This window comes from Sphaerodactylus townsendi, linkage group LG06, assembly GCF_021028975.2.
Source record: "Sphaerodactylus townsendi isolate TG3544 linkage group LG06, MPM_Stown_v2.3, whole genome shotgun sequence".
NCBI classification, from domain to species: Eukaryota; Metazoa; Chordata; class Lepidosauria; order Squamata; family Sphaerodactylidae; genus Sphaerodactylus; species Sphaerodactylus townsendi.
This window is the reverse complement of record NC_059430.1, coordinates 87173452-87190001: the sequence shown is the minus strand read 5'-3', so window position 1 is coordinate 87190001 and position 16550 is coordinate 87173452. Positions and strand designations below refer to the sequence as shown.

The 16550-nt window shown below is 39.6% G+C and overlaps 1 protein-coding gene across 2 annotated transcripts in view; it reads right to left on the bottom strand.

Moving 5' to 3' along the window:
• RELN (reelin) overlaps positions 1-16550 on the bottom strand; it is a 370687-nt gene that overhangs the window by 174099 nt on the left and 180038 nt on the right. For both annotated transcript variants that reach the window (XM_048499920.1, XM_048499921.1), the window contains exons 9-10: positions 13691-13787; positions 5909-6149 (exon numbers count right to left, since the gene is read on the bottom strand). In XM_048499920.1, the coding sequence (XP_048355877.1) occupies positions 5909-6149; positions 13691-13787 (338 nt within the window). The remainder of the gene's footprint in view (positions 1-5908; positions 6150-13690; positions 13788-16550) is intronic.

Sequence of the window (16550 nt, the reverse complement as noted above, 5' to 3'; positions counted from 1 at the left end):
AGAATGTAGGCCAGTGGTTCTCAACCTTCCTAATGCCGTGACCCTTTAACACAGTTCCTCATGTTGGGGTGACCCCAACCCTAACATTTATCCATTTTACAGATGGAGAACATTGATGCAGAGAGTCTTAGGCGACCCATGTGAAAGGGTCGTTCGACCCCCAAAGGGGTCCCGACTCCCAGGTTGAGAATCACTGATGTAGGCTAATTTATTGTGCATTCAAAACCACCTGTTCAAACCCGCCCCCCCAATCTTACATGGAGACCACTGGATACACTTTCTGTATGATGGCTGCTCTATGCAGATGATGTAACATGTACAAGTAAAGAGGTACATTTTATGAAAATTTTGAACCACTGAGAGTGGTTCAAAAACACACACACTCCACAGTAAAAAAGCTGCACATTTGAGGAAACTTGAAATATATGCAATACTAACTTCTTATCAAAGCTATACTTATTTCACCATGTCAAGAATACAAAAATGCATCATTCATAACTTTGTTAGCATATAAAAGTGCACCATTTAGCACATTTAAGACATTTAAAGGTATAAATTCCTAATTTTTTTCAGACATCTTTCTGGCAGGAGAGGCCCAGGACTAGGACCAGTCATGATACTATCTCCTTTGCAAAACCAGTTGAGGAACTGTGTTTAGCCATGTAAAATATTAGGGTTCTTATCTTAATTATACGTATGTAAAGATATTAATGCTTCTTCTGTATCCTTGTTCACTCAGAGCTAAATGACTAGGTCAGCCAATTTAATTTAAAGTTGTTGTGATTATCTAGGAAATTATCCCATGAACCTCAGTACATTGTTGAAAAGATTTAAGGAGACCACACTTTCCTTTAGGATGCTATTATTGCCAAAATAAATCCTTCTGTATCAGGTTAAAAGAATGGCAAAGCATCTGTAACAACTTAAATGGCAAAAAAAGAAACCAAGATTAGTTTGGAATGTGGCTGAAAGAAAATGGGATCAACGAGGGTTGGCTATAACCAATATATCCCTAGTGTAAACTGCTGTTATCTCAGTTTGATAATACAGAACCTGAGTCAAAGCTGCTTGAACTATTTGTTACTATTTCACTGATTTATTTATTTATTTATTTATTAATTATTATTTTATTAGGCTTTTATACCGCCCCATCCCTGGAGGGCTCTGCTTCAGTTAAAAAAAAAGGAGCTGCTTCAGTTAAAAAAAAATCAGAGAGGGATTTTTATTATCAACAGGATAGTAGTAGCATTAATTCTATAATGGCAACTTGGACTTAATATATTGGTAAATTATTTCCCAGATGTTCAGTATTAACATCTGTGGCAAGAGACCTGGCAACCAGGTCTGGCTGGAACATTAAAGATTGCTCATGATGAGAAACTGCTGGGATTGACCGATCTGTCAGTTAGTAAAAGATCACAGACTATGGATATATAGCTGATAAGAGTACTGGTGGAATTCCAGTATTTCAGCATTTCCAGGTGAATAGCTTGCTCACGGCAAGAATTTATAAAGGGGAATTGGGAAGACCCCCTTTGAGATAATTATAATCTCTAACTGTAATGACTCTTTATCACTATTGTATAAATTGCTACGAGCTTCTGTGTGAGGTTGATGATTTGAATTTGTAAAGAAATGGCAACTGGCATTACAGTATGAAGGTGATAGTAGAGTCCGAACCTTTATCATGTCTACGGGACTCTAATTCTCTATAGTCCTAGGACAAAGGGTAAATGCTTTACAAATGCATTTTTACACCATCTTTTATCCACTAGAATTGTGAGAATATGTCTGGGCCTTAATAATTACTGTTGGTACTGTAATGAACCACACGTTGACTTTATACACATGGGATGGAAATATTATTATGGGTGTTGACATTCTGGGAAACAGTCATGATCATGCTTTCATGACGAATTAGATACAATACTGAAATTACTCCAGAGTTCTTATTATTAAATTATGTAGCTTTGGTGCCTAAGAAATATAGGGAAGTATCTCTGTATGTAGTTACAACTGCTAGACTGATCTTGGCAAGACTTTGAAAGTTGAAGAAAATTACAAGGAGAATTTTTTAAGACAAGGTTAAAGTTTATTACATTCTTATCTGACTAACAGCATTTCAAAAGGACATATGAGGTTATTGATCAAGCATGGCTTGAAGTTTTATTTTGTATGGAACAGGCAATGTAATAAGCTCTGAAATTTATGGTTGTAAATGACTGCTTTTCTGTAAGTGTTTTTTTAATTGATTGTTGATTTATGACATGTTTATTTCACTGCATGGAGAGTAGAAATTTTAAAGAAGCTTATGAGACTGCACATCACAGCACAAAGCACAGTGGAAACAGTTCACAAATGAGAAGGCTTCCTCCATCCCTTCTGCTGCTCCACAGGCAAATGTAAACTGCATTAAAAAAAACTACCAGCGGTACAGCCAAAGAGGTTTAAGTGTGCACTTAATTCTGTGACTGAAATCAATAAGAAGTACTGTACTTCGTTTGGTTTATACCATATATTTCTAACTTATTCTTTTTCTTGAGCATGGAATGTGATGGCTACATGCAGTGGTGGGATCCAAAAATTTTAATAACCGGGTCCGATGGTGGTGGGATTCAAACAGTGGTGCCGCTGCACACACGCACCTCCAGTCCCTATTGGGCAGGGAGGTTGCTTCAGTAACCCCTTCTCGGCAGAGAAGTGGTGAGAACTGGTTGGATCCCACCTCTGGCTACATGTAAGAACTGTAACACAACCAGAGGACTCAGGAAAAAAACTTTAACATCACATGCCCTCCGATGAGCCAGAAGTCATTCTCCATATGAAGCCATGTTTCTTATTCTGCTTTGATCTGCCAAGAATGGTAGATTATTTGTAACTGTAAGACAATTTTTAGTGCCATCTCCAGCAGAGGAATACCATTCTAAATCCACTGAAGTAAATAGGCTTTGAAGGTGATAACTCTGCTTAGGAACGGTGAATTCGGAAGCCAACTCATTAAAAAGTAGGGTTTATGGCTTTTAAACAAATAATTATCTAACTTCTTAAATACTGTATGTCATAATAGCCATCAACCAGCAGATATGGAACTGGTGCAGACCAGGGGTTTGCATTTGGATATGCTGAACTGAAAAACGACAACGAAGACTTTTTTGGCTTTTTTCAGCCAGAAAAAAAGAGGCACCATTTTAATGGAGCTAAAAAGGCAAAGCCAGAAAAAGCCATTTTTTCAGATTTTGCAAGGGCTCTGGGAAGGTTGTGTTTTGAGGCACAGGCACCAAATATGCATCGTACCTGTAGGTGACTCTCCTTATAAGAACCCCCCCCCACACACACACACACAAACACACAAGTGTGGTGAAGATTGGATCAGGGAGTCTAATTTTATGGTTCCTACAGAGGGTGTCCCATGTGTTTACTATGAAGAAAAATGTGGGGCCCCCCAAAATTGGACTCCCTGATCCAATCTTCACCAAACTCAGGCTTTCTTGTAAGGAGGGACTCCTGCAGCAATGCTGAAAATGTGGTGTATTAATCTTAAAAATAGCCCCCCTCAGAGCCCTGCAAAATTTCCCCATCAATTAACATAGGAAAGTGTTCTCTTTAACGTTTAAAGAGAACAACTCCATTGTTACCCTACAGTGAATCTTTCCAGGTAGTGGTGGGATTCAAATAATTTAATAACCGGTTTCGGTTATTTACAAGCACCATTTTAACAACCGGTTCTGCCGAAGTGGTGCAAACCTGCTGAATCCCACCACTGTGAAATTCCAGGACTCTTGGGGTGGGGTGGGGTAGAGATGCCAAATTTTCCTTGGAACTTCAGATGTCTCTCCTTACAAGAGCCATCACATTCAGTTAAGAATGGGTCATGGGGTCCATAAAATGGAGGAAAACTGAGTGCCCATAAAATTAGATACTTGACCCAAACGTAACAAAACCTGGGGTTTCTGTAAGAAGAGGCACCTACAGCTATGCTGCAAATCTGGTGGCTCTACCTTAAAAAACCACCATTTCTCAAACCCTACAAAGATTTTTCAGAAAACCTGAAAAGGCCAAATCTCCATACCATATGAGTTTTTTCCAGCTTTTTAAAAATATCTGAAACTTTTTGGGTCTATGAAACCCAAACCAGGAAAATTCAGGAAAAAATGGGTGCACACCCCTAGAGCAGACTACAGTCTGAGATGCTTAGGTGAAACCCCTATTTTGTCATGAAAATTGCTCAGGGACCGTCAGCCAGTCACCGTCTTGCAGTCTAGCCTACCTCACAAGTTGTTGCAAGGATACAATGAAAAAGGGAAGTATGTTGTACACTGGTCTGACCTCCCAGGAGGTAAGGCAGGACCAAAATGTATTATATAAATAAGTTCCCACTTATAAAATTGGAGGGAGAAACTCCATGGAAATTCCATTTCGAGACATTTCTTTGAATCAATGGATACAACCTTTGTCTATCTTTTGTTAATTTTTCACTTCTTATATCCAACTAATAAAGCCGATCTCGCATGTGCATGTCACATAATACAGAACATGGTTTCAGGCAGTGCCTTGGAATGTACCTATAGAATGTAAGCTTTAAGAATTTCATACTGTGTGCTGAATTTTCTGCTGAATTTAATATGTTGAATTTAATGTTACTCTTCCCCTGATAAACCTGAGGTTCAGAAATGTAGTAACCAGTTACGGCAGCCAGTGGGCCAGAATCAGTTGAGATGTGCACTTTGGGAATCTCAGCCATACGTGATGTGGACAGCAGGCAACAGTTCAGAAGGGGGCAGACAAAGGCATTAGGACCCAGTATAAGCCAGCCAGAATCTCAAAATTAAAGAACATGTCCTATGAACTAATTAATCCAGACATAGACAGACAGGGACATTGCCCAACTATCAGTACTCTGACCTAGTATCAACATGAAAAATGAGGCCTCTTTCACCATCATATCCCTACAAGTTCCTGAATAACAAACAGCAAGGATCATACCCAGATAATGAGTTTGCACTATGTTAGTTGAATCTGATGCACTAGCAAAGTATATGCTCTTCCTGTACGTTTGAGCACTAATCACAAGCGAAAGGGATGGAGATACTGCATACCTGGGTCAATTTCAGTGAAGGGCTAGCAGTGATGTGCCAACCACAGAGCAAAAATAGTCAAGTTGTTCTGAGAGGAAGGTGCCTCCTCTTCCCCCCCTTTTTTTGGCTTTCAGATCAGTTGTTAGAAAAGCAATAGGCTAGGTGGTTGTAGCAATAGAACTCCTGAGCATGCTGCCCTGGGCCCGTACAGGAACAGGTAAGGTTGTTCTGCCAATAGCATTTCTTTAAATTCTATACATTAGATCACAAAGGAGATGAAAGCTAGGTCTTGGACCATTGCTAATTTGTGATGGACCAGCAAGTATATGGGATTGTGTAAAGAATGATGGATAAATAAACCTCAGTTTTATCCAATCAGTTGTTTCTAACATTTGACCAAGAATATATATATAGTCACTTAAAAGCAATCAGTTGCAAGATAACTGATAATATTGCTGCACATGGCTCAGTAAGGTATAAATAATATTCCACAATCCTTAATACTGATTAAACTTGAATGGCTTTGCCATCTTAATTAACACCCTCCGCCATTTAGATTACAGAGGAGGATGGCTACAAAAACAGTATAAACATAAATTAATTCCAAAAATCTAGTACTATTCTTTAAAAAATTGAGATGCTTGATACATTTTCTGATTTATGATCTTTGACATGATAAATCCTATACATTAAGTGTCAAGAGATTTGCAATGAAATAGGACAAAACCATCTGATAAACTGAAATTCCAATGAGTGGGTGTGACTCAGCAGGTTCAAAAAAAAATACCGCGTGTATATAAAGTTTGCAAATTAGAAATTAAAATTCAGCCAACCTTAACTGTGGCTCCTGGGAAGAACAGCCAGTTGCCAGTGTCCACAGGATCAAGATTATCTTCTAAAACAATTTGTCTGTGAGCTGCATTTATTATCAGAATATTGTCCAATGCCCAGCATGCTTCATACACATCACCAGCATGTACATATTCTTGTTTCCACTGGAACTGAATATTTTCTCCTTTGGCTTCTTCAGGAAGGTAGAGAATGTGAATAATCGTGCTGACATTGGAAGGAGCTCTGTAAGACATTGAGATATGGAATAAATAAATTAATAAACATTTTCCTTTAAATTTCATATTTTCAAACTAATTCAATAGCTGTTGCATCTCGGTAAAGGGGAAGAAATAATAGTAAAAGGGATTTTCCCAAATAATACCATTCAATAAAAGTTGATGATTTTATATTTAGATTATTGATTCAGTGTCAAGACAAAACACAATCCAGGGCAATCTTCCTTGAAACTGAGTAGCACAAAAATCCTCTGTGCCCATTAATAGAAACTAGTGGGACACTCTCATGTCCCTTTAAAGCAAATGGGAGATATTAGTCACATTCACTTCACTAATATATGTATGGGCAAATTTCTTGCTGGCTTGTGCTCAAGGAACAAGAAGGAGGAGGAGGAGGAGGAGTTTTGGATTTATGTCCCCCCTTTCTCTCCTGTAGGAGACTCAAAGGGGCTTACAATCTCCTTGCCCTTCCCCCTCACAACAAACACCCTGTGAGGTGGGTGGGGCTGAGAGAGCTCAGAAGAACTGTGACTAGCCCAAGGTCACTCAGCTGGCGTGTGTGGGAGTGCACAGGCTAATCTGAATTCCCCAGATAAGCCTCCATAGCTCAAGTGGCAGAGTCGGGAATCAAACCCGGTTCCTCCAGATTAGAATGCACCTGCTTTTAACCCCTCGTCACTGCTGATGCTGCAGAAGATTCCAGACCTGCTGATGCTGCAGAAGTGAAACAGAAGAAAAACTACAAATCCTTTCATCATTTCTGTTTGTCTTCCTACACTACTGAAATGCACAAATAACTTTACAAGAATAAAACATGCCTCCCAGGACAATCCAGTTCAACCACAGGACTTGTCACAATAAACACAAGCCTACCATGAGTGCTTACACTGCTATACAAAAATTATTTTGTCTAGAAAATATGCAATTTTCAAAATGTTTCAAATGGTGTAGACTAGACTGCATAAATGAGAGCCAGTGTGGTACAGTGGCTAATGTGTTGGACTAGGAGCTGAGCCATGGAAGCTTGCTGGGTAACCTAGGGCCTATCATACACTCTCTGCCCTGAGCTTGGCTAGTATTTGGATAGGAGATCTTGAAGGAATACCAGGGTCATGGTGAGTAGGTAGGTAAGAGCAAATCATCTCCAAATGTATTTAGCCTTGAAAACCTTACAGAGTCGCAATAAGTTAGCTATGACGTGACAGCAGAATTATATGTATAGTAGGCTACATGAAAACAGAAGATGTTTGTTTTACTTATTATTTATGTATTTCATTTATACCCCACCTTTTCCCCCAATGAAATCCCAAAGAAACATACATTGTTGGCTTCCAGAAGGGATTTATGAAGGGCTGATGCCTTAGCATACTGTGGAGGATCTTCGTAGCTAGACTGCCAGCTGGGAGATGTAAATCATCAGCTGAATAATCACTCTGGATTAAATTTTGATCCAGAGATAACCCACATTGTTTCAAGAAGCTCTCTTCTGGAGTAAACTGTGAAAAGGGTGGTTTTTGCCGCTTACCCCAGAGTGGAGAGCCAGCAAGCAGGATATTGAATGACAGCTCATGTCCACATTGAATATAACTAGACTTTAAACACAACCATCCCTCATTTCTTTGCCACTGGAGGATAATTAATCAAAAAGTGATTTCATCTGTGCCAAAGACAAGCACCCTTGATGAAAAATAAGCCTTTTCTCTGGGAAACTATAAATTAGAATGCAACTTTAAAAAGGGGAGGTGAGAACTTAAAATAATTTGGCAAAAAGTAGAATAAAGTAATGGAAGCAAGAAGAGGGGTTTCTTTTTTCCTATTTTTGCACATATGTGGTTTTTTAATTTTCTTTTGTGACAAAAGTGTGTTTGAAAGAAGACTGCTATGGGAACTGTTTAAATTGGATATAAGTGAACCATTCTTTTTGTTTAGTCTAAGCTATGAGAACTGCTTGCTATGGAGATTGTGAAAAAGTAAAAGAACTATTTTACAGCACTGAGTATACTTCAATGTAGCTGCTGGAAATGTGTTCACTGACAGATTAAAGAGACGATTTTTCCTTTTTTTTCCCCTGGAGCCTATTCATTATGGCAAGGAAAAAATCCTTTGATATAATGCCTGAAAACCAGTCATATCTTAAATGATGGGGAAAAATTGTTTAAGCAATTAACAAGTAAAAATGGGAGTCATTTGAGAAGAAAATGGTGGCGAGATTTACCAAATTAGTTCAAAAATTCTCAAAAATGAAAGAACAGATATCGAAAGATGTTAATTGGAAAATTCTATAAATCAAATATCTGGAGAAATAAAACAAACTACTAACCAAGCTAAAATCCTGGAGAGGGGAACAGAAGTGCTAAGTAAAGATCTGTAAAGACAAATGGACATTTTAGCTTTCCTGGGGCTTAAAAAGAATTTAGTTTGAAATTCAAAGCTATCCCTGAGGAAATTGATGACAATATCAGACAAAGGATTATTGTTGCTTTGGTTAATTTTTGGGGAGTCTAGAGAAAGATATAGAGTTTAAAGTAGATAAAGGCGTCAGGCTAAATTCTAGATTTGCTGTAAGACCCAAGAAAAGTTCCAAGAGACACTTAGGGCCAATTATGCACAATGTATCTGCTGTATGGTGGGTCCATTGCAGCAAGATTTCTTGTATGAGCTTATTTCCTGAAGCTCCACTTTCACTTTCCATTCTCTCCACAGCAAGCAAGACCACTTCTGGCATGAATTTTAATTTGCTTCACCACACAGTGAAGAAATTTGCCTGTGAGCACAGTTTTGCTCCAGACATCTTCCACCCACAGCCAACCTTCCCACTCCCTCGCACTGCTGTCCACGCCTTTCCCCTCACCCTGTTCCATGTTGCCAACTCCTTGCTGCTTCTCTAAATACTCATACTGATATATCAATATAATAATACCAGAGTGTTGACTTTTGCAGGGAACATTACAAGCAGGGTCTCTTTTTTGGCTCCAGCTCACCTTCCCCACTCTACTTCCACCTTCCTTGCTGATCGGGAGTTAAGAGAACTGGAAGAAGCAGAGGCCCGGCAGAGTTCAAGCTGACAAATTACACTGCAGGTTGTGGACTGCATACCACACTGGGTTTCTAAGGACTTGGCATCAAAGGCAGCAAGAGGAACTCCCTGTCATTGCATGGATTCTGATTTGGTTGAAACGAAGCACTCAGAGCCAATATAAAACAAATCTTGAATTTTATTGAGAGGCACACATTCCTCAACAATTAAAACAGCATTTGCAAAGAGAATATATAGTCAGCTGATATATAATCAATACCATCAAAATCAAGGCTGACCATAACTTAATAGCCTAAAATAGTTAGTGATGGTATCATTAGCTTCGTTTCTTAAGAAGCAAGCAACAGCAAATAAATTAATCTGAAGCCTCAGTTTGTTACCTTACAAACTAAACAAAGTAACTCTTTTATATGTAGTTACAGTTTATGGGTTCAGATTCCAAGTTCAAGCAGAACAGTAAACAATCTCTACTGACATAAATACGTGCAACCTATATCTTGTGAGGTCATACTTAGTTCATCTGTTTTAACTGCCGCAGATAGAATGTTCTCTCTCGGAAATTTCTCCCAGCATGCAATCATCAGGTGCAAATGATTTCAAAGGATTGCTGGCAGTGGCATAACTAGGCAAACTGGAGCCCTGGGCAAAACCTGAGTTTGATGCCCCCCCAGGCGCGTGCCCAATGCAACGTGCACACCCCCTTTTAGCTACACCCAGTGGCATATCTAGGCAAACTGGAGTTTGGCGCCCCCCATGGGCAGCCACCCTCCCCCGTTGTGACCAAGCAATGATTTGTTATACCAGGTTGTTTCAAAGTCACCATCACATTATAGAACATGCCCCAACTCACAAATCTGAACACAGCAATGGGCCATGCCACACAGCAGAAATAATATTTGGAAAACATTTTCAAAATGCTTTCAAAATGTTTTATTACTGCTATGAAAACATTTTATGGTGTTGTATCCAGTCCCCCCAATTGGGGGAAACAGCATCACTTTCATTGTTTCAAAGGAGAATCTGGGCTCCTTAGTTTAAACAAGTGATGCTGGAATCCACCCTCAAACAGCATCATTTTCAATGGTGTTTAAACTAGGGAGCTCAGATTCTCCTTTTAAATCCACCTTAAAGGGAGAATCTGGGGTTCCCAGTTTAAACAACATTGAAAGTGATGCTATTTTGGGGTTGATTCTCCCTCACCCTGAAACAGCATCACTTTCAATGTTTAAACTTGGGACCTCAGATTCTCCCTTTAAATCCATGTCAAAGGCGGGGGGATTAAAAAGGAAAATCTGGGGAAATTTGGGAGGTGCCTGCTGTCAGGGGTGCAATTGTTAAGCTAGCAGCACCAAACTTTCAGGGTATCTTTAGGAGACTCTCCTAATGATAACACCCAGGGTTGGTGAAGTTTGGTTCAGGGGGTCCAAAGTTATGGACCCTCAAAGGTGTAGCCCCCATCTTCTGTTAGCTCCCATTGGAAACAATGGATGATGGAGCACCCCTTTGGGAATCCATAGCTTTGGACCCCCTGGACCAAACTTCACAAAACCTGGGTGATATCAGTAAAAGATTCTCCTGATGATACCTCCCAGGTTTGGTGAAGTTTGGTTCAGGGGGTCCAAAGTTATCGACCCTCAAAGGTGTAGCCTTATCTCCTATTAGCTCCCATCGGAAACAATGGGGGATGGGGCACTCCTTTGGGAGTCCATAACTTTGGACTCCCAGAACCAAAGCTCACCAAACCTGGGTGATAGCATCAGGAGAGCCTCCCAAAACATCCCTGAAAATTTGGTGCTGCTAGCCTAAAAACTGCGCCCTCTGCAGGCCAAAAAGGGAAAAACGCTGAAAATACAAAAAAATCCCACAAACGAACCTGCAGTTTTTGTGCCCCCCACAGGGCTGCGCCCAGGGCAACTGCCCACTTTGCCCTATGGGAGGAATGCCTCTGATTGCTGGAATCAGCTACTGTTAGGCTTTTCTCCACAAAAGGCATCTAACATAGAAACCTTATCAAAAACTTTTTCAGATATTACAGCCCAGGTTTCCTGGTGGCAGGGGTAGGAAGAAAAAACCCATGACATCCTCCTGTCCCCAGGAAAATCCATAAGGAAACAAAAACATGGCACAAGTTCAGGGCTGGCTACATTGTTGTCAAGGAACTGAAAGTCCAGTGGAAACTGCCTGCAGTCAGCTCCACCTCTGTGTTCACCCCTTTCCCTGTCGGCATGCAATTCCATGCCAGATGGCTGCTGCAGTGTCCAGCACTTCTGCGTGTGGGTGCTGGGGAGCCTCGTGGCACCCAATCCCCACAGAGGTGTAGGTGCCCTCAGTGCCAGTTAGGGATGCCCCTTACTCTGGTGGGGTGGACACTCGCATTGGCATGAGTCCACGTCATATCTAGTGGGGGATTCCCCAAACTCCAACATGCAATCTCTTTGGATGGAACTGTAACTCAATAACAATGTAACATCATGCCATCTTCCCTGAGATCTGATAGATAGATGAAAATACCACGTCATGAAAGGCTTTGCATTTGTAACATGAATTGTTACATCATATCCTACACAATTGTCCTTTATATAATGCAGGTTGGGTGTAAGTTCCTGGTACCTCTGTTGATTGACAACAGCCTTCTCACAGACCAACAGAAAACCATCTTTCTTCTGGACAAGAGAAGTCTTGGAGCTGACTGCCAGGTTCCTCTGTATTATAATTCAAGGCGCTCTTAATATAACCTTTGAAACACTTTATTCAGTTTTTGATTTATCATTTTAGAGGATTTTTAAAAAAATATAGATTCCTATTTTGTCATATGCTCTTTTATACATTTGTATTTTTAAAGTATGTATTATTATTGTTATTTGAGTTCCATTAAAGGTTTCAGTTCAGTTCGTGTGGGATTCACCCCACTCTGGATTGGGCTCCTACTGCTGTAACTCTCATTTCTAAGAGAAAACCCAATACTTTTAGATGAAGATGAAATGACACTTTACTTCAAAAGAATACAAATTGTTCAGGACTATAAGAAAAAATATTTTTGAACTCAATTTAAATATGGGGAAAGACTTGAGAATGGTTTAGGATGCAAGTAAAGCTTTTATGAGAGGATATCTGATAAAACATAACTATGAACTTAAGAAAAAGAGACAAAAGAACATATAAAATATTTTAGAGATTAGAAAAAAAGCGGAGGAACTTGAAAAACATCTATGAGACAAGAATATTTTGCATCAAAAAAAATGTAAAACAATGGTAAGAGAAATGGAAACAAAACAGAAATATGCAAAGCAAAAGAATTTTGAATTTGCAAATAAACTGAGAAAATGGTTAGCATAAAAATTGAATAAAGAGAGAAAAAAGAAAATTATACTGAAATTGCAAGTAGGGGATAATATCTTAATGGATCCTGTGTTGGTTAAAAATATATTTTATAATTATTATACGAAGGACAAGAGATTCCACTGGTAAAAATAGAAGATTATCATGTTGGTAGCTGATACTCCATTTAAACAATGAAGAGGATATGTCAGATTTTGTCTGGCAAGGAAAAAAGCCTTTGATCAAATATAAAATCTTCAAGATGAAAAGAAAAGAGGTGGTCTAGGTTTGTCTGATCTGAAATTATATTCTGCTGTCCGCTATTTGGTTTAGATGAAAGAATGGGTTACATTGAGAAAAAAAAGATGGCTTGATTTAGGGGGACACAATTTGAGATTTGGGAGGCATGCTTATCTATGCTATGACAAAGTTAAAGTCAATAAGGATTTTAATAATCATTATATTAGGCATGCCATTAAACCTAGAGTATGTCAAAAAACGCCTATATGGCTGTCACCACAAGAAGCCTTATTCAGACAAGAAATGATATGGATTGAAAAAGGGTGGATAACATATCATGACATTTTAGACTTCTTACATGAGGAATGTTAAGATGAAATTTTAAAAAATAGCAGAAGGGAATTGGTTCCTTTTAGGCACAGTTATTAGAAAGATTTAAAATGGATAAAAGATCCTATGGTTTTGAATATTATAAGACTGAATTTGAGGTAGAATTGTGTTCAAATGATAATCATAGTATTGCCAAAATGTATATGCTTTAGTTGAGACAGAAGAACTAATGAAAGACTAAATCACTACAGAATTCTGGTATAAATTTCTAGAAGGAGCAGAAAAAAATGAAAAAAATGAAAATACTGATTTTGCCCCTCTTACAATCATTTACTGATATGTCAAAGTCACCTATTTCTGATATCCTACTTTATACCTGAATGCACAAAATTACTTAGATTGCTCCCTAAAGCACATATCTTACAAGCATGGAAACAGTTGAAAATAAATTAGCAGTCTTAACAGATTCAAACCTTTCTAAGTCAACTGAAGTCAAGAGGTTCAGGAATGTATCACTCTTCTTAGGAGTCCACTGTGAATGCCCTCAAAAAAATGTTTTAAAAGTGATTTACATATTTTTAGGCAACATGGTAAGAAATGTTTTTAAAACCACTTTAACAAACCTAATTTTCTCCAGTTGAATCCAATCAGCAGAATTATTCTTGGCATAGGACACGATTATGTTGGGATCTGAGTAACTAAAGCGACATGAGCCGGACCCTGAGAAGAGAAATAAAACACAGTCAAGCAATAAATTCTCTTTCAGAGGCACTTATTTCTAACTGAGTCCTTACAACTATTATCAGTTCACCATATTTTAGAATTCTTTGATTGATGATGAAATTTGCCATGATCTGTTGCCGAATAAAAATGCATAATACTCTCAGAGGCACTCTCAGAGTCAGAAATAATGTGGAAATGATAAATCACAGCAGGTCAACATAATCTGTGGTAGATTTCCCAAGGGAAGATGTAATAAATTACAAAGCACCCCCTTCCTACTCAAAAAGCATGCAGGAGTAATGTCAGAGCAAAAACTAAAATTCCATGCACCACACTTTCCAAGGTAAACATTCAGACTGCTGCACCAGAAGCTGTTTCTGAAGTATGAAAGAAGGCACTTATAGAAGATTCAGTAGACTTAAGTACATTTAGTGCTGTGTTCTAAAAAGTGATAGCTCTTAGGAAGCTACACAGATGACATGGATGCTAGAGAATTATACATAATCCAGATGGAATATTTTCATTGATAGTGATAAAGATACAGAACAACCATGTAGGATAAATGTTTATGCAGATTACATTACTGATCCAGGGCACACTGCTTCTTTCTTGCCAACATGCATTTACCACTGATGAGCTGTACAGCCAGATATCTATACCAGTGTGTAGTCACTCTCAGATGCATAGAAGAAGCTTATCTTTGGAAATACAGAGAAGCACATCTTTCATTGTGATGACATTGTGATGATAAACTAGGCAATAGGGTCGTAATGATATGAAGGGTGGGAAATTAATGAAAAGGATAATTAGCTGACATAAGCAGGCATTCTATCCAACATGGAGAATTGTTAGATATGGCTGTAAAATGGAGAGAACCAGACAACATGGAGAGAACATGATAGGCAATCAATAATAGATCAGAGAGTTATCTTAGCATTCAAGCTCAAGTTACCTTTATTAGCATTTAATACATAATAAACATATTTGGCTGCTTTCTTTGATTCCCCTTCTTAAATAGGAAAAATATCCTTTTGGTTTTAATTCAGCTGATGTGGTGCAGGAAGACAGGAGCTAGAGTGTGGCCGGACAAGCCAGAGTCAAGGTGGGCAGCACATGAAGCATATTCAACCAGTCCAGAGTCAGGGAAGGCAGCAGGCAAAGGTGTGATCAAGGTAGCCCAGGGTCAGGGCAGGTAGCAGACAAAGGTGTGGTCAAGACAGTCCAAAATCAAGGCACAGGCAGGAGATCTGGCAGGCAAGCTCAGAGCTGGAGGTCAGAGAGAGACCAGGCACATGGAGGTTACTAGGAAGTACACTTCTTACAGCCAGGCAGAGCCAGGCCCAAGGCAGAGTTTATAGAGAAAATCTTGGCTAATGAACTCCTGCAAGAGCTCAGTCCTCCTCAGATGCAGATGCCTCCATCTTGCAGAGCCTTCTTTCATACCTTGTAGCAATGCGAGAACTTCTCCAGGGACTCTGCAGCTATAGCCTCTGTCTTTGCCTCCTTTGAGCAGCTGGCTCATTACTCAGCTCTTCTGAGATTCCCGAAGGCTCTCCCAGCTGCACAGCATCAGGCTCTGCCAGAGCTTGCAAGAAAAGGCTTGGAACTGGCTCTGCTTCCTGTATTTCCTCATGAGGAGACAGCTCTATATGCACAGTATCTTCAGGCTCCACATCAAAGTCCTCAATGCCCAGGAGCTAGCTCATGACAGCTGACTGGGGTGTCAGAAGAATGTGCAACACATGTAGAGTTAATTTGAGTCATCACTACAGCTAAAAAGACTGCCACCAGTTTGGTTGTTTCTGAGTCCTTGTCACACAAAAGAAGAGTTAATAATTTATCTTATTTAAATGGATAGACACCTTTCCTAAAATGGCATTCCAGCAAAAGGTATTGACACGAGAACCTCTTGTACTCAAAACGGAGATGGACAGAGTGACCAGGGTGTTACATCCAAAAAAAATTGCCTTCCATGTGACAGAGCATGTTTGTACCTGCCATAAGTAACATTATATGGCAAACAATTAAAATGTGCCAACATAGATGCCCTTCTGGCCAAGGGGATTGGGGGGGGGGGAGGCCTAAAAAGTAAAATATTACTTTTGTGCTTTATATGACCCGGGTAATGCTAAAAAGATAGGGTGAACAAGTTTTTTGAGTGGCAGCTTCCAAAGTTTGTTTCTCTTGATCTTCAAGTCTCATTAGGATAGATATCATAGTGAAGCTACTGATCCATGTACCAGGCAGTAAAACTGGTTATTACACTGCCGTTTGAGAGGCACGTGCAGTGGTGGGATTCAAATGATTTAACAACTGGTTCTGGTGGTGGGATTCAAATAATTTATCAACTGGTTGTTTACAAGCACCATTTAAACAACCGTTTTTGCCCAAGTGGTGCGAACCTGCTGAATCCCAACCCTGAGCATGTGCCTTTCTAGCCCTCTTCCTTGGAAGACCATCGAAGACACCATCAAAGCTCTTTTCACCTGTAGCCATGTGGTTAAAATGTTGCTCTGCAGAGTGGAAGCGGTGGATTCTATCCAGCTACATATTCCTTCTCCATCTACAACTGTTGTTTTCAAGACATCCCAAAATAAGACAGTAATACATCTTCCTGAAATAAGGGCCGTTTCCATACTGACCCGCGGTGGGGAGTCCGGTCGGTACATAGCCGACCCAACCCGATTGCGATAGAGGGAGGGCGAGCAGCCTCCGCTGAAACTGCGCCGTCCCCCAAACGCCGCACCGTGTCCTCCGGCC